General features: G+C 40.0%; 3 protein-coding genes across 3 annotated transcripts; 2 read left to right on the forward strand and 1 right to left on the reverse strand.

Moving 5' to 3' along the window:
- The first annotated feature begins 4,981 nt into the window (after nucleotides 1-4,981).
- On the forward strand, nucleotides 4,982-5,615 carry LOC117307426 (biglycan-like). The gene is made up of 2 exons (XM_033792172.1): nucleotides 4,982-5,426; nucleotides 5,611-5,615. The coding sequence occupies exons 1-2, from the start codon at nucleotides 4,982-4,984 to the stop codon at nucleotides 5,613-5,615; spliced, it is 450 nt and encodes a 149-aa protein (XP_033648063.1).
- A 172-nt stretch (nucleotides 5,616-5,787) lies between these two features.
- On the forward strand, nucleotides 5,788-9,163 carry LOC117307080 (phospholipase A2 inhibitor-like). The gene has a single exon (XM_033791733.1). It carries the CDS (start codon nucleotides 5,810-5,812, stop codon nucleotides 7,244-7,246), a length of 1,437 nt encoding a protein of 478 aa, XP_033647624.1. The 5' UTR covers nucleotides 5,788-5,809; the 3' UTR covers nucleotides 7,247-9,163.
- A 9,183-nt stretch (nucleotides 9,164-18,346) lies between these two features.
- Nucleotides 18,347-19,561, reverse strand: LOC117307428 (gastrin/cholecystokinin type B receptor-like). Its single transcript, XM_033792174.1, has one exon. The coding sequence runs from the start codon at nucleotides 19,559-19,561 to the stop codon at nucleotides 18,347-18,349; it is 1,215 nt and encodes a 404-aa protein (XP_033648065.1).
- Between the last annotated feature and the right edge of the window lie 2,892 nt (nucleotides 19,562-22,453).

Here is a 22,453-nt window from a genome sequence, read left to right on the forward strand (position 1 = left end):
AACTCCAACTATGAACCATTCACAGCTTTGATTATGCTAAAGTAGTTCATAACTTCCCATAGGTCTATCGGTGTTCAGAGAGTACGTGGATGTCAATTTATCCAGTTTTGTTACACTTTGAGTTTTACGTTTGCAACCGAACGTAACTTGAGTACAACTTTCTCAGGAAACCAAGAAAGACATCGATGGGAAATAATTACACATGAAGGTGATTTGGACCCTATTATGAGCTTACCTTCTGACCTGCTTGAGCGCAGCCGAGCCCTTAACCGCTCGCATACCGGAGCTCATATTGACGGCAAACCAAGTAGACTTAAAATTCCTCTCAAAACAAAGCCTATTCCAAAGTTCTGCTGACTTTCCTTTCCACGTACTAAAGTTATAATCCCAGTTCTTGGTAAATTCTTCCAATATTTTCGCTCCTGAAATATGGCCACTTTGTGTCTGGTGTAAAATGTCCCTGTGTGCGACCAGGGTCCTCTCTCTATGATCAGATGGCCTCAAATAATGAAGCTATAATCATTGAGTGCTGGAGTGTAAAGAGGATGGTGACAGGTTTTACTTATCTCTTTTTTTCCCCTTCTTTTGGTGGTCCTCATTTGCTTGAGAAGACCTTCGGAATGCTGGGCGACTTCATTATCCAATAAGAAGCCTTTGTTCACGAGTCACGACGCGTGGTCAACTCTGTGAGGCATTTTCATTGGTTGCTGCAAAGGTTACTGAGATGTCTATACTGTACCGGCCTGTAAGATAACGTGTAATCTTTGAGAATATTTGCATATTTAAATCAACCGTCATCGAAAGTTGATTAATTAACAAAGATTACATGACAATGTTAATCAAACCAAACAAATGAATAGTACAATTTCAGCGGTTAAATTTCGAATACGTTGTATGGTGAATTATGGATGAACGTTTACTATTCATCACAAGCTGTCAAAAAGTTTGCTCTTGCAGTAAGTGTTTGTCAATGCTCACTAGTGCCCAAAAGATAACGTGTGAGAAAAATAAATTATAACTCTATTTTTTTAACCATTTATTATTATTGTTAATGGTTTATTTTAATCTGAATAAAAAACAACCAAAAGGTCGACAACATTCAAATTTACAAAGTTTTTAACCATGAAGTTAAAAACAGTGGACACTATTGGTAATTACTCAAAATAATTATTATCATAAAACCTAACTTGGGAACGAGTAATGGGGAGAGGTTGATAGTATAAAACATTGTGGGAAACAGCTCCCTCTGAAGTGACGTAATTTTCGAGAAAGAAGTATGTTTTCACGAATTTGATTTTGAGACCTCAGATTTAGATATGAGGTCTCAAGGGTGTTTTTTTTCATAATTATCTCGCAACTTCGAAAACCAATTGAGCTCAATTTTTTACAGGTTTGTCTTTGACAATTACCATTGGTGTCCACTGTCTTTAAACGTAATTAGCAGTTTCTCTCCAGAAGGCGGCTCTCTGTTTTCGAAACACTCGACGAAGCGCAAAGGGCGCGTGGACTAATTCCGCTCTGCTTCAAATCCCGATCTAGTTTTGTTTTATGTCAGTTTCCCCTGTGATTTAGCATTTGATAATCCACCTTAACTCCATTTAACCATTCCATGCAGAATCTACGTATTTTATATTATATTCCGACTAGCACAACCAAACCGACGCCCCCGGGGCAAACCAAGCACCATGGGCCTGTTAAAGTGAACACAAAAGACGCACACACAACTTAACACAAAGTCAGCCACACACAGTAATGGAGTGCTTAAAGGTTGATTAGATTGCTGAGCAACTATTACTTAAAGGCAATGAACACTCTATCAGTAATTAGCCTTTTTAAGCATTTGAAAGCACAAACATTTTATGCAACAAGGGTGTTTTTTTTCTCTTTCATTATTTTCTTGCAACTTCGATGACACATTGAGTTCAAACTTTCACAGATTTGTTATTTTATGTTGTGATACACCATAAGTCCTTACTCTATGGATACACCAAGCGGGAAACTGCTATTTGACAATTACCAAAGTTGGCCAGTGCCTTTAAATGAGACAAGAGACTTCTCAAGGATAGAGACAGTAGTTCTAACCTTTGTTATCTTTTGCTTGGAATGTCTGAAGTTAAACAGCCGTACACACGTTGTGAGTGAAACGAACATAGCATCAGAACATTGTGGTGTAAAGGTCGTCTGTTTGGGAAAGGTCAAATTGTAAACTTTCACCCTAATTGATGATATGCAGGTATAACATATTATCACACACATTGGCAAAATAAATAAATACATAAATAAACAGGTAAATAGAAAATAAAATAAAAACAAACATAAGAAAAAAGTAAATAGATAAATAACGCACATAAACAACCAAATCCGTCAGAACAAATTAGATTAAAAACAACAAATGCATAATTATAAATAAAGCAAAATCGTATTATAAAAGAAAATAACACACACACATAAAACAGCGTGATACAAGTTTAAAGACTCTGGACACTATTGGTAAATGTCAAAGACCAGTCTTCTCACTTGGTGTATGTCAACATATACATAAAATAACAAACATGTGGAAATTTGAGCTCAATCGGTCATCACAGTTGCGAGATAATAATGAAAGAAAAAACACCCTTGTCACACAAAGTTGTAAGCGTTTAGATGGTTGATTTCGAGACCTCAAGCTCTAAACTTGAGGTCTCGAAATCAAATTCGTGGAAAATTACTTCTTTCTCGAAAACTACTCCACTTCAGAGGGAGCCGTTTCTCACAATGTTTTATACTACCAACCTCTCCCCACTACTCGTGACCAAGTAAGGTTTCGTGCTAATAATCATTTTGAGTAATTACCAATAGTGTCCACTGCCTTTAACTTGTAAGAAAAACAGAACCACTGGTAATATTTTAAAAAAAAACAGGGAAGAAAAATATATTAGATAAAAGGTATTTCCCCAACTCTTATAATATTGGTCTGTCGCCAAAAAGTTCACGCATACAAACGGGAAGTATGGGCTGTACTTTTGTGCAGCCCTCTATAAATGAGGAACACTTAATGTTAAACTCAGACATTTCTTGTGAGATTTCTACATCGACAGTCGATGAGCTTGTGCTGTTGAGTTTCCCGCCGAAAGACAACCAGTCTCTGTCGATGATACTACGATTCTCTGAAAGGTAAACATTTCAATAGGTGAGTAAATTGTTATTGGATTCTTTTAACATTTAAAGCCATTGGACACTTTCGGTAAACAGTATGTCCAAAGGCCCACACTTCGTGTATCACAACTTATATAGGAAATAACAAACCTGTGAAAATTTAGGCCGTGTCCGAAACGGCGACTTCGGCTACAGCTACGGCTAGATCGCGAGCGTCTGCCTATTCTTCAACACTGACAGACGCGCTGATCTAGACGTAGCTGTAGCCGAAGTCGCCTTAGGCTCAATCGGTCATCGGAGTCGGGAGAAAATAACGGGAAAACCCACCCTTGGTTTCCGCACGTTTCGCCGTGCCATGACATGTGTTTAAATTAAATCCGTAATTCTCGATATCGAGAATTGATATTGTTTTAATGTCTTCTCAAAAAGTAAAGCATTTCATGGAATGATATTTCAAGAGAAGTCTTTCACACCTTCTGTAAGTTATTTGTAAATCTGTGAACTTTGTACCGAAAGTGTCCAATGGCTTTAAGCAGACCAAATAACCTCACATAAATCCTGCGGCCAACACAATATTTCACATGGCCGCGACATATATCTTGCAGCCCTGCAAATAGGACTTTGTGTGATAAAGCTTTTAGAGATACTCTTTATAGGCACTGGACACTATTGGTAACTACTCTATTAGCATGAAACCTTACTTGGTAACGAGAAATGGAGAGCTGTTTTGATAGTATAAAACATTGTGAGAAAACGGCTCCCTCTGAAGTAGCTTTAGTTTTTGAGAAAGAAGTAGTTGCCCACTCAAAAATTTGAATTGAATTCGAGACCTCCGCTGAGGTCTCGGATTCAAGGCCTCTGAATGCACACAACTGTGTAAAAAGGGTGTTTCTTTCATTATTCTCTCGCAACTTCGACTACCAATTGAGTTCAAATTTTCACAGATTTGCTATTTTACGCATATGTTGAGATACAACATGTTAAGATACAACACTTTTTAGGGTATGTTTGGTTTTAGTTTGTATTACTTTGACCTTTTAAAAAGCTTTTAAATACGGAGGTGCGGAGCCATTGTTTTTTTAATTTTATTTGTAATATTCAATCAAACTGAATTTAACCTTTACTGGCGCAGGAATTCATCATCGGAATTTTAACAGACCCATTTTGCTCTAGAATTGCAAGGGTCGTGCGTTCGAATCCCACCCGAGTAACATGCCTGTGGTATTTCTTCACAGGACTCGGGAAAGTACTGAGTATACATTGCTAACACACATCGTTGTATGGGTAAAAAAAAACATGACGTCACGTTTCAAATTTCGCTCGGAATGAGTATCAATTAAAGTGACCCTTTACACAATCTTCACGAAAGGTTAGGTCAGTTTTGTTTGAAAGGGCTGGAAGGACACAATTCAAAATAGTGTTCTCCCGGAGGGGACTGTAAGGGAGCGGTAAAACCGATCTGCGCATCCGCGAAACTGAACAAGACTCAGTCCTGCAGAGTGCAGAGTTGGAGAACGGTCTCGGAGAGAAATATCGTCCGGTCTCCCCCACGATCGAGTGGTTTCATTTGTACACGTTGCACTGCACTGAACCGTGACTCTGTCACATCGTAATCACAACAGCCTACAAATATAGAAGGGGGGAGCGTGAGCATCCGGACCGCCGCGTTCGGTTACTTTCCGTCCCCTCCCAAATCAAAATCTCCCTATACACGAGTCGGGGGTAAAGTTGAGTCAAAAGAGGGCGCTATCTGGTCGATCACCAGAACATTCACCTTTATACGCGGTATAAGAGTCGACGATACACAACTTGATTGACATGTTTCTCCCATCTTCCTCAGATTAAAATGGCACCACTTGGATGGGCGTTGTTATTTGCCTGTCTAGTTGGAGCTTGCTTCGACAGCGCTCAATCATCAATCTGCAGTCATGCGCAGTGTCACTACGACTACGTCACTGCAAAGGCCGACTGCTCCTCGCTCCATCTCGACTGCATCCCCGTCAACTACCCAGACGCCCTCATCATGGACCTAAGCCACAACAACATTTCAGAGCTGTCACCAGACGATTTCAGTGGCACCTTCTCCAGGCTGACTGAACTGTACGTCGACTACAATGACATATCTGATGTGACGTCACTGTTGGGATCCAGCGAGCTACGAAGTCTACGGAAGTTGTCTGCGAGGCACAACGTCATTTCCATTTTGCCGACAACCTGTCAACTTAGTTCCCTCACCAAACTATTTGTAGACTACAACTTAATTACAACTTTCCAGGTGCCTGAATGCGGACGTTTGCGAAAACTTTCAGCAGATTTCAATTTAATTAGTAGGAGTAATAAATGGTCTTTTTTGGGACACATTTCTCCATTCTTAAATATTAGTTTGCAATTCAACAGCCTAAGTGGCAGTTTGTACTTCTATATCGAACTTGATTTTAAAGATTTAAACGTGTCTTTATATTTGGATCACAACAGCCTGAAAACTTTACACTTCCACGGTTCAGCTGTTACAAATGCAAACAAAGTGTTTAAAATAATTTCAGTTAGTCATAATGAAATTAGATCACATGTGCATGTGTATCCTTTTCCCGAAGAGTTGAATGTAGCCAGCAATGGTATGACTCACTTGGACAATTCTGGTTTTGGAGAAAGCGACACTAGCTTTTTGAAGAAAATGGACGTCAGCAACAACTCTCTCCAATCCTTGATTCAACCAACTTGGGCGGAAAAAGTCGAGTTCCTTAACGCTGATACCAACCTCCTTGCAAACCTGTCCTCGACAACCCTGTCAGGATTTGTCGATCTGACTGAACTGCATGTAGCCAATAATCGTCTCTTGTTCATCTCACCCACTGCACTGAGTCAACTCCCCATGCTACAGTCATTGCATCTCGACGACAATGCCCTGACGTCTTTGTTTGGAGGAGTATTTTTCAACCAGTCTAACTTAGTTGAGCTCTCCATCACCAACAACCGACTCACCTTGTTACATACTCATTACTTCATGGGTCTGGTGTCGTTGGAGCGTCTGTACCTCGCAGGAAATCAACTCACTAGCGTCAACTCACAGATGTTTCAACTGGTGCCTGAAATTATTACCTTGGACTTATCCCGAAATGAGCTTCAGCTTATCGACATGCAGGACTGTGTCCTTAATCCTAACCTACACAATATCTCATTGGCTCGCAATATGATTCATGACACCAATAAAGTCTTTGGGTACTGCAGCAACCTGGAAAAATTGGATCTGAGTTATAACTTGATCCGATTCGTTCGCGGTGATTCTCTTTCTGGGAGAAACGAAGCTTTGTCTAACCTAGATCTTGAAGGCAACCCACTGCAGTGTGACTGTAGGCTCACAGGTCTGCGAGACTGGCTGCGTAACAACCCACCGTACGTTGAGCCTCGATGTGAAGGACCGAAGCAACACTATGGGTCAGTGATAACAGACTTGGACATCAAAGACTTCTCCTGCAAGCGTCCAAAGGTAGTGGCGGATAGGAAGAGTCTGACAGTCGTGGCTGGGCAGAATACAGTTCTCGCATGTACAGCCAAGGGTATTCCTGCTCCTACCATAACATGGCTCTCACCAAACGGCACCGAGATACCTCACGAGTGGCAAGGAAGATTCGCTATTCTCCAGGGGAGGATTCTGCATATCACACCAGTGCAGAAATCCGACCAAGGTGTTTACACGTGTCTGGTACACAATGTTCTGGGTGAAATGAACGACGCTGTGGTTGATGTTACAGTATCAACGTCTCCAGCCACATCAGTAAATGCTCTCTTACCGGGTGTGACCGATATCCCCGCCATACTCATCGCTATTGTTGTGACATTATCTGTAGTCGCTTTCGTCATCGTGTTCCGTCGACGCTGCAAGAAACCTGAGAGAGGAACTGATGTCAAAGTCGTCTTCCGTAGCGCTAACGATGGGGACGGGACCACAGATGACACCCCGGTTGAACGGAATAGATACGTGCCCACCCCTGCAACGAAGAACCCATCCTGTCAGATCGACGATGACTTTTACGAGGAACCTACTGTAGGCAAACATGACATCGTAGATGATAGGGAGGTATACGAGAACGTAGATATTGTGTGGTCTTAGGTCAAGTCGACTTTAAGCAAGATCGGGTGCTCTTGACCAGAAACTGTGACGATAGCGCTCGAATTGACCATATTGACCATGCTCCAGTGCATGGTTCTATGGTCAATCTCCCTGTGCTTTATGGTTTCTTGTTAGTCTAGTCGGGTTCTAGTCAAGTCTAGTCGCCATCCGACCAATCAAAACACTCGGACCAATCAAAATACAGCTATTGAAAGCTGCCGTCACTTCACGTTTTATCCAATGAGTTTATTATATCCAATGACATCACTGGTTCAGTACCATGGGCTGCATTGAAGGTTCGCTCGTCCCCAGCGCCTTGCTTTAACCAAAGGCGCTGGGATGGGCAAACGTATCTTCCCACTGTCATTAGTTAAATAATGCGCAGTCCCATCATGCATCACACTCATACTGCGCCATATTTCTGTGCACTGCATACGTGACGTACTTCCTGAATAAGAATCGGTGCAAGCAATTAGCCCATCCCAGCTGGAGCCGAGCGAATATTGAATGAGGAGGATTCAAAAGAGAGCGCTAGCAGTATAAGTACACAGTTCACCGTATTAGTGAGGGGGAGGGGGGGGGGGGGCACCCCGGAATCTCCAGGGGGACAGAATCTCCTGCAGTACCGGCATGATTGTGTTATACATTAAATTAGGTTTCCCCAACCACTTAAAGGAAAAAAACTCACTTAATTTAACACCCGGCCAATTCAGCGTGGTTTGAAAAAGAACCCGCGCCATGGCATCAGCACTCAGCAGGCAGCAGTCGAAAAGGCGTAATTCAATTTCAAAAGTTCAGCATTCACTGGTCAAATAAAACTAAAAGGATAGTAGAAATTCAACCGTAGAATAGTGCAAAATTAAGTCTTGAATACAATAAATGAGACTGACTTAAACGTACCTGAGTGAAAAGAACGAATCCGTGTGTGTGTTCAAAGACGAAAGTGGGCGATATTTTGCCGGGAAAAGGGCGGGGAAACCTACAATTAACACAGTTCAATAGCGTTTTATCAAACCCGTTGAGCGTCTGAAGGCGCTCATAATTTGGTTCTACAGGCTATGTAGAGCTATGTTCGGACGAAGACCCTTCATAAGAGTGAGATATGTATATGGATAAGTTCGATTAGCTTCCCCTGGTCGACCCCGCGGTGCTCATCCACTCACCCGGCCGGGTGAGCCCCTGACAAGAGCTAATTGAACGATCACACCCGCCCTCTCGTGGTGACGTTGCACCATGGGCCAGCCCCAAGCGACCCGCTCCACAAGCAGGGCACTGGGGCTGACCCGGGTGAGCCCATGTCAAAGCTATTCGAACGTACCAGGGCTGACCGGGGTCGACCCAGGGAAGCTAATCGAACGCACCCAGTATAAGACCTAATGTTGAAGTTATCTAGCAATTGGAATAGGGTATCACACGTCAAGACAGCAGACTGATATTAAACAAGCCTGGTCGTAGGTTAGAATACCGACTGAGTTGCATGTGGTTTTAAACCCACACATGTTGCTTACACCCATGTTGACACTTTCTTGGTCATAAAAATTATTCCTTGTATCATACCAGCAATGATCAATAACAAATAGTAAAAAAAATGTTAGAACTAATCGCGCAAAAAGATTGAATGTTTTTGTAGGATCATTTCCTTATTGAAAGGGAATAATATGCTATTATTAAAAGGGTTATAAATACTTTATTTTTGTGCTAATGAGTTTATTTAAGAGAAAGTTCCTTGTTTTACTTTAGCATAACAAACTTCTTTTTGACTTTAAAAATAATAATTTGTTTAAGATAAAAAAAAATTAGACGATCTTTCTTTGTAGTAAATTGATTTGTTAGTAGATAATTACAAGTGTGTAAATTAATATTATAATAACATCGGTTGCATGTTTAAAGATATTGGACACTATTGGTAATTGTCAAAGACTAGTCCTCTCACTTGGTGTTTCTCAACATATGCATAAAAAACGAACCTGTGATAGTTTGAGCTCAATTGGGCGTTGAAATTGTGCGATAATAATGGAAGAATAAACACCCTCGTCAAACGAAGTTGTGTGCTTTCAGATGCTAAATTTCGGGACCTCAAATTCTAAATCTGATGTCTCGAAATCAAATTCTTGGAAAATAACTTCTTTCTCGAAAACTACGTTACTTAAGAGGGAGCCGTTTCAGACAATGTTTTGTTCTATCAACAGCTCTCCATTGCTTCTAATTATTTTGAGTAATTACTAATAGTGGCCAGGGTCTTTAAGGAAACTGAAGCGGCCCATAGTTTTGATATACAGCATTGCTAAATATTGATATGAATGTACATTGGACATACAGGACAGGGCCCAACTTCGTCAGCGCAGTATTAGGTGGTAGAGCCATGATGGTGTTTAGCAGAAAGTACTGCTAAGCAAATTATGAATAGGGCACCAGTTCCAACAACGAAATGGAACTTTGACTGGTATCCAGTTCCTGTTAAGCAAACTTTTTCTGTGTTTAGCAAGTTTTATGCTAAGGGTCTTTACGGAACTGGGTACAGGGGTGGATTTCACAAAGAGTTAGGACTAGTCTTATCTCGAGTTGGGACGAGTTACTCGTCCTAACTTAGGACTTGTCACACGTGTTGTATATCTCATAGGACTAGTCCTAAGTTAGGACTGAGTACTAACTCTTTGTGATATCGACCCCTGGCCCTGTAATGCCTGGGAGGCAAGGTTGTTGACACAAAGTGCAGCTTCTTGCGACTTTCTCTCAAAGACAAACTTAAAGACGGAAGCAATGCCATTTCTATACTTAAATTGTATACAGTGTGTTATGAATATTGTCAATAATTTGCTGCTTATTAATAATTTACCATTGTGTACTTTATACCTCGTTCTACAATATTGATTAATTTTGTCAAGATTAATTCGGAATAATGAAAAGTTGAAAGATTTATAAGTTTTGAAATTAAATAAAAAAAGTTGGTGCGACAACATTGTATAATCGCAAAGCCTCACAGAAAATATCTGGTAATTTTTTTAGGATGTGAAAAAAGGATCAATAAAAAAGTAACGGATCGGCCCCTTTTTAAACATAATTACGCTTAAAAAAACAGTATGATAGCAATTTTGTTCTCCGTACCCCACGCTGGCTACGGGGTTAACAGTGAAGGGATCCGGGAAAGCGACCATACCTTATGCGTGGGTATTGGCTCTTGTGCGGTACGGGAAAACAATTGCGTCCCGATAGCCGTTACATTATTGACTGAAACAGCGCCCTCTTGTATCCATCAATTAGCCTAGATTGCGAGTTGGGGCGCGTGATAGCTTATAATTTTTTCGTGGCTGAGATGCAGAGGAATAACCGCGATCTAAGACTTGAAAGTAAGACTAACTTGTAGCCGATATATTGTACTCGCGCAATCTTAAAAAAAATATACCGAATTACACATTTAAATGCAGTGGACACTATTGGTAATTGTCAAAGACTAGCCTTCATAGTTGGTGTATCTCAACATGTGCATAAAATAACAAACCTGTGAAAATTGGAGCTCAATCGGTAATCGAAGTTGCGAGATAATAATGAAAGAAAAATAACCTTTGTCACACAAACTTGTGTGCTTTCAGATGGTTGATTTCAAGACCTATACTATCAAACTCTCCCCGTTACTCGTTACCAAGTGAGGTCTTATGCTGATAATTATTTTGAATAATTACCAATAGTGTCCACTGCCTTTTAAAACGGTGCCATTATCCCGAGATATTATTTTTTCTCAGATTATTGACTACCCTAAGTACGACACTTGTTTTGTTAACAAAAGTCTCGATGTTGGCGATACTCAGAGAAAATTGCTACAAATCAAAACTAAAAAGTAGCCTGAATATGTCACACTTCGATCCCGTGAATCGCCAGAGACTGGCCTCCAGCCGTCGTGTGTCTTCACCTTTAAACTAAATTTATTTCACATAGAGGGTGCGTTCGTTTAGCTTCCCTGGGTCGACCCCGGTGTGTGGCGTTTTTTTTACCAGGACGAACGTGGGTAATTATCTGCACACGTTCGTCCTGGAAAAAAACCCACCACACACCGGGGTCGACCCAGGGAAGCTAAACGAACGCACCCTATAGAGAAACACAGTCAAGTTCTACACAACATTACATGCATGTTCATGTACATGTACATGCACATGCATAGTACTGTATACAATACACACGTGCGTTGACACAGCATGCAGACGACCGAAAGTAAGTTTTCCTTATCTGTGTTTTGATTGGTCGTCCGAGGTGACCTCGGACCAATCAAATCAAACCCGGTCACGGTAGCTTGTAGCCACTGGATCTACCCAATGATATCATTGTAGCCAATGAAATCACTGGATCTAACTAAAATGCTGCACGCAACTGACAGAATGTAACTGTGTCAATTTCAATGCTGATTATGTAATGAAAGAATCACATGTGCAAATTGGCAATGTAACGGAATGCGTACCAACAAAGAGCAGCGTGTGCATACGTTGTACATGCCGTAAAGAAAGTTCACACATGTAGTCAAGCACTGTGTTTTTACCTGCTCGTTCTGTTGGACGAAGAAGTTAAAAAGTGACATTTTAACACACCGAATTAACTGGATTTCCGTCGTTAAAACTGCAACATTTGTCCACAAATGGAGGAACTGAATGTCAGTGGAGCATTTCCAGCAAAGTGTGCGTGTGGAACTACGGTGTTACTTGAGTATCATTTGAAAAAGAAGTGTCTAATCTTTGGTAAGACCGTGAGTGGATGGAGTTACAAGTTGTCTACCCGTGCACGGACGACAAGGCTCATGGGGCGATTAGCGTTCATCTACCCGGTGGCTACCCGGTGAACTGCACCAGGATGTCGGTCAGGTAACCGAGGGTGAAGAACGGATAAAGGCAGTAGGTGAGTTCAATCTTCATAAAAGTATCAGAAAATGGAAGATGAATTTTCGTTTCATCCTTAACACCCATACCATGATAAAATGCAACAAATGGAGACCATCTTGTTGTTGGATTAACTTGTTGCATTTGTTAGCAGTGAAGTGACTTCATGTAGGCTGGTGGAGCTTCTGTTGTCTGAACAACTTTACAATGGATGTTTCAAACAAAATATTTGTGGGAAAAGTATTGCGAAGTATGATGTATAAATATTAGGTAAGAATCATAATTCAAATCATTATTCAAAAGACTGTATAATAATCAACAACATTTAAACAACAGCGACTTTTGTGCACAAACTGTTGCATTTAGCAGTGAAAATATCCTTGCTCAGTCTCAACACAAACAAAATGGCGGCACAATGCTTGTTGCATTTTGTTGCATTTTGGTATGGTGCTCATTTCAGCTGTGTTGCATTCTGTTGTATTTCGTAGGGTATGTAGAGGGACCCGAATTTGGGTTAGGGTTTTAAAACGTCCTAAAATTGTAATGAGTGGCCACTGCAGGCTTGGAAATACACGGAGGTCACGGGCACGGAGAGGGTGGTGCAATGCAATCCGTTGTCCTGGTCATTCAAAAGTGCTCATATGATATAGACTTCGAGTTTTTTTTCCAGTAGGCTGGGCCTATCCTTTGAAAGTTGAAAATGGCCTTGCCCTCTCAAAGATAAAATTCCAGGCCCGCCACTTTAAAATTTAGGACAACGGAACAACGTACTTAGTCAAGTCAATTGTATAATTTATTATCTCTTTAGTCAGTGATGGATTTTGGGAACATGGAGGAAAGAAATCTTGTTGCGAACAACAATTTGTTTGACGGTAGTGTCTTTGTGAAAAGTTACTCCGAATTTGTTTACCGAAATTCCAAATGAACTTCTTCTTGCGTATTGTGAACACTTTCTGTCGTCCCTTGCTTAAAATAAACCCACGAATATAAAAACTCGCCCGGCATGACACGTGTCCCAAGCACGTGTATCCACACATTTTCTGAGACGTAATTGATGCTTATTAATCAAATCCCCGTTTTCCCCATATCAGTAAATTTTTAAAAAGTAGGACTTAACACACAACAATAACAACGACAGTTCATACCTTTTTCGTGTTGAGGAATGAGTTGCTGCAAGTACATCCTAACTTGCGATGTAATAAATTGCCAGCTTAGAACGTGTTGGAAACGAATAAATTAAGTTTAAATGGATAAATATTTTTCTTAGCCATAAAACCAAAGTGTGCGAGCCAATTATAGTTCCACTTCTAAAGGAACATAAATTATACTATTTTTGTTATAAATAAAAAAATAAAATAAAAGAAATGAATGTACATTATTAATTGAACAATGAAATTTACAGGAATTGTCATGCTTAAATCATATTTACGGGAGTTAATAACGCACTTAGATAAAGAAAAGGTTTATTTACATATGTACCCTGCTTGATTGATCTATACAACCCTTCTAATTATACTTCTACATAATTTTATTTAAATGAACGATGACCACTTGTTTCAATTAAATGTAGCATTTTTTTCCATTAACCCCCCCCCCAATATTGTCCCATGTCGATTATGTCCAGAATTCTTATCATTTGTGCACCGAGAGGCTGTATTTTTGTAACCAGTGGCTTTTCAATTCCACATCAATCAGAATTCAAGTACATTGACACAACATTAATCATCACATAATTATCTCAGGTTATGATAGTGACACATTCCCATTGGTCGAGAGCATGCAACGGCCGGGACATTGTGCCACATCACGCGATATGCGCGACGCGCACAGCATTCCCTTATAAGGAGTTGTTTGCCCGAGGGCGGCGGAGGGCCTTACCATTTCATATCTGGAGGGGTGTTGTGTTGAAAGAAATCATTGAACAATTTTATGCACTTATTTTACGTTTTGACCAAATTTACCTCGACTTCGTCTCGGTAAAATTATCAAGAACCAGGCCTCGTTGGGAAAACCACTAGTTGAAAACCTCTTCACCATACATTGATTCCCTTATTTCAATGTCATAGACCTATTGTCTGATGAATTACTATAACAAATGTTTTGATCTTTCGATGCTGAATACACAAATTGGGATTAGTTTAAAGAGTTTTTTGTTAAATCTATTTTATCGTGACCCGATGACCGTCTGTGGTTTTACAAGTTTGTAATCTGTCATGTTGTAAATTGCCGTGTCACACACGGTGTGCGTGCGGATGATGGATTCGTGTATCCCCGAGGTTTGTTGCTCGGTGCGTGTACCTAAATCTGTTTAATTTGTGCTTCAAACAATTTACTTTACATGTAAACTATCATCTCATACTTACTTTTTGGTTAATCTCAGCTCGTTTTAAATTGTTCTGTAAACCAGTCGTTTATCATGTGATAACTACATTCAGTTAAGGAACAATAGAATCGTCCTAGACACAGATTTACATAAAACTTATACACGATCTAAAAATGATGACTATATTGGAAATCATCCCTTGAAATATTTCTGTCTGAAATGTAATATTTGAAGAGAAATATTAATACTAATTACCCGTTTTGAATTTATCGCTCAGTGAGCGTTTTATTCATGATTTTTTGAATCGATGTCATCAAAACGTCTAATCGGTTTCCACTATTTTCTGTGGCCAAGATAGGCGATTGATCTCAATTACGAGTTTGTCAGTATAAATAGGATGGATTGCATGCTTACACTGCCAGCAACTGTTTTGTCAGCAAAAAACAATCCTGTAATCCTTTAATTGTTATAATAAGGGTAACTAAACATGTGTCGTTTATTGAATTCCGAACACTAGTGTTTTGAGTTTGGGGAATTGGAACTCCGTTTGTCAGTATAAACAAAGTGAATTTAATGTAGTTAAAATATTGCATGTGATTTTCATTTTCTTCAAGTGCCGCTTACGTCAATGACTTGTTTTATTTGTAATACATTTTTTTTTTACTATTAACCCAACTGTTTGAACTGAGCATTGTGCACTTTCGTTGCCTTATTCGCATCTGAATAACGTTGTTATTTTATATCCAATTGTAAGCGACCAACATTCTACCGTACACACCATGCATGCCATGTAGACACCGACAGTTGCTACATACAGTCATGAGCGTTTCAAATAGCATGCCACCGTATCATTTGTATCAAAGTGCCGCACCGAGGACTAGCTGCATATTTAATGAGCGTTTCAAATACTGCGCGCCCTGTGCTATTTTAAGAAATGAGCTGGCACACCTCTGTTCCTCATACGGCCCTCTTGTAAAAGCAATAGGGCAGGCACGGCGGCCTGCAGGGCTGGTGTTCAGTGTTCAAAGGTGACTCTTCGTTGTGTGATTTTGTCGTCACATTTCGAGGCTCATGAATAACTCTAAAGTTGTTTTTATTTTGACATTCTTCAGCTGCGGCGACCCTGTGCTGTACACCGTTAGTTTATCATGTGATAATGATATTCATTTACACTTAATTAATACAGACTAAAAGCGCGTCCAACAGACTTAAAACTGCGTTTACCTTGGTTCAATTTGAACATTATTTAAATACACTGGACATAATTGGTAATTGTCAAAGACCAGTCTTCTCACTTAGTGTATCTCAACATAATGCATAAGATAACAAACCTGTGAAAATTTGAACTAAATCGGTCGTCGAAGTTGCAAGATAATAATGAACGAAAAAACACCGTTGTCACACGAAGTTGTGTGCTTTCAGATGCTTGATTTCGAGACCTCAAGTTCTAAACTTGGAATCAAATTCGTGGAAAATTACTTCTGTCTCGAAAACTACATGTACGTGTACTGTACGTCACTTCAGAGGGAGCCGTTTCTCCAAATGTTTTATACTACCAACCTCTCCCCATTACTCGTTACCATACCAAGTTTTTATGCTTATATTTATTTTGAGTAATTACCATTATTGTCCACTGCCTTTAACAATTTACGTGTTATAAATTACCTGTTACGTACTACATAATATAGATAACTTAACAAATAACAATGACGGTTCTCTGCACCGTACATAGAGTTAGTAATATCAACAGTTAAACGTCATAATCTATAGATTAACAAACTGTCACTACCGCGGTTTTATTTGAGCTGACATTATAAACCATCCTGTCATGCAAGTTACTTTTTATCATACAGAATTCCTCCCTCCATGCTTAAACTGAGTATACGTCAGTTTAATCCCTCTGTGCTGCAAACCACTTGTAAACGTGTCCTGAAAACATTCAGTTTGACTTCTTTACAGACTTAAACTGTGTTAACCTCAGTTTAGTTAAGTTTGCTGTAAACAATTTAGTTCTTCATGTGATACTTACTTTCAGTTAAACAGTCTTATTTCGGTTGAATAATTTTTACCTTTTTGGGGGACTATGTTTATAGTTCCCATGTCATGGTTACAGTTATTATTCAGTTGAAAAGTCATCTTATATGGACTTAAACCGCGTTCACTTCGGATTGATTATCTATGATATAATTAGTATGTTGTGGTTATTACATACAGTTCAAGTTCTTGTTTATACATAGTCGGTTAAATAATTTGTGCTGGATTTAAACCATAGTTCTTCAAGTGGTAATTCTAATTCAGTTAAACTTTGTTATTATACAGACTTAAACTGTAATTACCTCGATTTAACTGAAATTATGCTCCATAGTACATACAATTAGTATTTACAGTTCATCTTAAAAATAACACAAAACTAAACTGCGATTACCTCGGTTTCATTAAGGTTCGTAAACCATTACACTCAACTAAATCTGAAGTTTATTTACATAACCATTTACGTTTAAACCATCCTGTTATGAAAATCACTTTTACACTTTACACTTAAAGTTAGTTAACGTCAGTTAATTTTAGTGTAATATGTTAACTGTCCTGTCATGATTCCGATTAGTTCAACCTCTTTATACAGACTTGAACTTCGTTTACCTCAGTTTAATATTTTTGTGGGTGAAGATCTGTAGTTCCAAAATTGTATTCAGTTAATTGTCTTATTATAAACTACGCTTATACCTGAGTTCTGGTAGGCACATCTTTTTTGATGACAGTTACTTTAAAATACTTTTGCCCTTCCCTGGACGGCCTGTGCTTGTTTTATTGAACGTCCGAAGAATTAAAATAAAATAAATAAATAAATAAATAAATAAATAAATAGTTATAAAAATATTCCACAAACTTAAACTGCGCTTAAACCTGAGTTCAATTAGTTTGTGCTGTAAACCATTAGTTCACAATGCCACGGTTCCAGTTATATTCAGAATTGTCCTTATTCTATACAGTCGTAATCTACACTTATACCCGAGATAAACAGATCGTTGCATTCAGTTAAACGTCTTATTTTAGGGACCTCAACTGCGCTTATAATACTGGTTTGTGTTGTAACCCATTAGTTTATCATGCAGTATTTACATTCAGTCAAAGTTATTATTCTACCGACTCCTCGGTTTAATTTGTACTTTATTTTATCAATAATATACACAGTGTTCTGACACTTATTTCACGAGTAACTTACGTGGGGCTTTACCACATAACAATGCTGCACTTTTTGTTCGACGGTTCTGCACCATATTACACAAAAGTACTTTTCACATGGTTGGTGAGTGCATACCCCCAACGCGACCGTGACCATCCCACATGCCCGTATAGTGTACATTTGAAGCCCCTCAAAGATTGATCAACTAGTCCAACAATATTCCAAACACCCCGATGTGTGCACTTATGGCAGCAATACCGTTACCCGACTACCGCATTCACTTCCTACGGTCAATTTAATCAGCCCGGACAGGTTGACCGAATGTAAACAGAGAGGAGCTTGCACTCATTGAATTATAAGCAAGTGTTCAAATCACTAAAATAACATCTCCTAATATATAAACAAACTTCTCCATCTTCTAAATACCTTCTAATTTAAGATAACTATCGAGCTAGCTATACATGTCCTATACATATCGTTAATATTCATATCCCCTTTCGGGGTAAAATAAGTGTACCCAGGAAGCTACAGAGCTTTATCTGTAGCTTAGGGTGTGTGTGTGTGTGTGTGTGGGGGGGGGGGGGGGGGGCACACAAAATCACTCTGAGAAAGAAAAATAGACGGAACATGTTTGAGATGCAAAACAAGATTCGAACCTGATCTTCCACTCATACACCGTAATCTTTATTCGAAATAAAAATTGTGTATTTGCTGTATGTGGTTTTCTCTCTTCAACACAATTTAATTTTCTTCATTGCATGCAGACAATCCTTCCGAAATCGTCTGTTCGCAAGACCATAGATTATTGGATTAAAGATGTTATTAATGAACACAGAGACGGTACAGTAGTATACGGCCTTCGTTACGTACATGGGGATAGGGGCGCCGCTAAGTTTGAATAAACTCAAGGCAACATAGAGCCAGTACGGGAACCACGTCACGAGGAGTACAACGCTGGTGCCGAACATCATTCTAGTGGTCTTGCGTTGGAGTGAGACCGCTTCACATTTGGGTTGGTTTGGGTTCACATTCCCCCGTGGACGGCCAGTTGGGGCGGAGTTAACATTACCCTGAGTTGCAGTCATTGGCTGGTCACTTCGGTGAAGGGACTCAATGGCTACGCCCGCTGGTAAGCCGACCGCTTCGCTGCTCTCTGGTCGTCTAGATGTGGAGGGTGGACCACCGTCACTGCTTTTGGGCAATGTGACTTGTACCTTGTCCGCAATGGTTGGTATCGCACCGTGTCGCGAGGAGGGTACCCGCATCGTTGTCGACAAATCGTTGTGTGCATGGCGCTCACTCAGAACATTCACTTTGACATGCTTCCGCACGGTTACATACACCTGCCCGTAGCAAACGCAAATGACGCCAAGCACCAAGATGTAAAGTACAATTTGAAACACCAAAAAAGTCTTCTGCAACGCGAGTGTGGCTGGCAGCCAGATTACCTCCAGTATACGCGGACTAGCAAAGAGCATCGCCCCAGCATACGCACCGAAAATCATCATCTTGGCTCTGCTGCGGTTCAGCAAACGGTCTGCCGGTCTGCGACACACGCAATCGTACCTGTCTAATGCAATAAACCCGGTCAACACAGAAGACGCAAACATATTCACCAAGCCTATCACTCCGATGTACTCAACCACCGACGGGGTCTCCTTATTTTGGATAAACATTAGATACATGGTAAGGTTGTAGACTCTCATCAGGCAAACGGTGAGGTCCATCCCAGCCAGCCCCATGATCAGGATTTGGGTGCTTGTCTTATTAGGTTTGGGCCAATACACGCCGAGAATGAGACTGTTCCCAAACAGCCCAAGTAGCATCACAAGAGAGTAAAAGATAATTTTGGCGATTGCGTTGAGGAGTAGCCCTGCATCGGGTCCATGCGGTGGTTCATCAGGTCTTAAATCCGTGGTAGAGGACTCGACTGACATGTTACTCATTTTTCTTTTGCCCGGTGCAAATCACGATTGTTGTTTAGTTAATGAATTGTCAATGTCTCACAAGGACTGGACTGAATTCTCGACTTGGAGAGCTTCTGCTATTCGTTTTTTCTGACTGTCTGTGTCACTTGTCACGGAGAAGTCTTTAAAGCATAAAGCAAACTACTTTGAAGAAACTGTTACACTGTTGGTTGTTTTTTTCGATTTCATGGAGATACTTTCAGTACCGGGAGAACAAACTCTTCCTGCACAAGGCAGGAACTGGAGCTCAAAAGATAACTTAACACGAGTCTTTAGTTAACAAAGCCAAGACAACATTCAAAACTTTAAATCTCTGCTCTCACCCGTTGAAGGAGCCAGTATCTTTCACAGCGTTTAAAGCTCAGTTTTCCGTATTTGACGAGAGGGGAATACTAGCGGAGGAGTCGCAGTTTCCCATACAAGAGTCAAGCTCGAAGTGTCTTCTGCGATACAAAAAAGGTTCGTCGATCCACTTAAAAGGTTACCGCCACTAATGATGTCTGTCGTCTGTGTGTAGCATGCACCAGAAACTTTCATTCCAGTCTTCGTTCGGCAAAGGCGAACACAGCTTACCTCATTGCACTGCCGAAGTACGAACGGAGTTAAACGCGAGCCCATTAACCCTTTTAAAAACCAAACGAGGTGTAGACATAATGCGTAACAGAATCGTATCTAACGCAGACGCAGTAGCCGAGAAGTTGTGCCAATCGGAAGCGACTTCACTAATATTCAACAAATTATTCTCTCTCTCTCTCTCTATTTTCCTCTCGCCCCTCACTGTCTCGCTGGATAAAGTGTACTAAGCACACGTCAATCATTGTGAAAAGTATTAACTTATGCATCACGTGACAGGATGGGATGCACGAGCTATCTAACGCATAGCCGAGAAGTTGTGCCAATCGGAAGCGACTTCACTTATTCAACTGATATTCTCTCTCTTTCCCTATTTTCCTCTCGTCCCTCCCTGTCTCTCAGGAGAAAGGTGTACTAAGCACATGTCAATCATTGTGAAAAGTATTAACTTATGCATCACGTGACAGGATGGGATGCACGGGATATTTTTGCCTCTTCGTAGCTGGTCGTCTTTATCTTTGTTCTGTCTTTTCCCTCTTCTTTCTTTCTCAGCGCCTTGTGTGGCAATTTGGCGCTTTATAAATACTGTTATTATTATTTGTATCGAGCACGCAAGAAAGACAATAGATTGCTTTTTAATATCTGGAGACATTCTTGGGCGATCCTTTTTTTCACAGTTTTCGCCAGTAGTGCGCGTGCCCAGACGTGCATGCACGCTTAGAGTCGCAAAAAGGACGGTAATTATGTGCTGCCGCCATCGTCTCAAAAGTCTCCCATCAAATAAACCCAGTTCTCCGTTTCGTCGCAGATTTGATTTCGACTGATCTTGTGACCATTAAAAACAATATCTTCGTAATGCAATGATAGCCCCCACCCAATTCTATTTTAATACTAGTTTACATATTATGTCCAAATAGGACAATGGCAGGTCTAGGAGTGGATGTTAGGTGTAGATGTGGTGCTTGGGTGGTAGCTGTTTAGTATATAACCCTTTGAGGAAGATTTGTCTGGAGTTTATATCTCGTGGGGGCCAGCGGCGCTCCGTGCCCCACGAGCATTACGTGAAGACGCGGTCCGTTAATTATTAAAGTACGACCGAGGCGGAATGGGACCATACCATACCCAGGCCGCTTGACTCCGGCAGAGGAAAGTTGCGAGAATTATTCTTCACGTTTTTTTTTTACACTTTGGAAATATGGGACTGCGCAAGCCCAGCTCATTAATTCTCCACAGAATAGTGTTCACCGCCTGTCTTCCCTTTTTTTTAGTGAGCCTGGTTTTACTCTATCTTTTTTGGTTAATCAAATAGTCTTTAAGTTAATCTTTAAGTGTCTAAAGCTTTTTCGATTGACATTTTGTCTTGCAATATTGAACATTATGTTATATTGTAAGTAGGTTGTTTTAGGTTTCTGTAGTTGGGTTTGCAGAGTAACAGTTTTAAGTAAGTTTTTACTTTGATTTTGTAATTGTAAACTTCCAAGTGCTTCAAAAATAATTCAAGGTACAGTGTGTCTCAGTACTAAATTGCTTTCAACTTGGTTTACTTTAATATCGTCATTTTTCAATATTGTATACCGAGAAGGATCAAAATACTCTTTGGTTCTATTTCCCCATAAGTCGATTCGAAGTGGGAGGCTGCCCCGCCCTTTATTGTTAAATATATATTTAAGTCTGCACGCTGTACTTGATTTGTCCAAGAATATAGACTAAAAATAGAGGCTGAAGTATGTAAAAATTTGAGTTCGGAAATTACCTCCTTCTCAAAAACTACGTACTATCAACAGCTCCCCGTTGCTCGTTGCCTATAGTAAGTTTTTGATGCTATACTTTCTTCTGAGAAATTGTTATTAGTGTCCAGTGCCTTTAAGGCCTTAATATGTGATAGTTCAACTTAGCATTTGTTTATTATTTTTAAGGGTCTGCGGAAACCCTGAGTTGAATGTTAATACACAGTCTAACGTTGAAAATTGACCATAAGGATGGCAAAATTTGGCTTTCTGCTAGATCGAACAACATAATTGAATTTTAAATACGACCAAAACAAACAATGATGGATGAACAAAGCATATGTTTTGAATTCAGCTATTGAGCTTGGTTAACATTTCACTAAAAATATACTGACGAACACCTAAATGAGTCATTCATTTCCTATTTGTTTTAGAGATTTTGTTTAATTTCCGAGTAATACTGGAAAAGGTATTATATATAGCGCCTCATGCCTGGCCCCAAGCGCTTAACACGAAAAAAAAAATCATTAACGTAACAAGCAACAGGTAATGAAGAAAAAACAGTTAAAAC

This window comes from Asterias rubens, chromosome 2 (genome assembly GCF_902459465.1).
Source record: "Asterias rubens chromosome 2, eAstRub1.3, whole genome shotgun sequence".
Classification (NCBI taxonomy): domain Eukaryota; kingdom Metazoa; phylum Echinodermata; class Asteroidea; order Forcipulatida; family Asteriidae; genus Asterias; species Asterias rubens.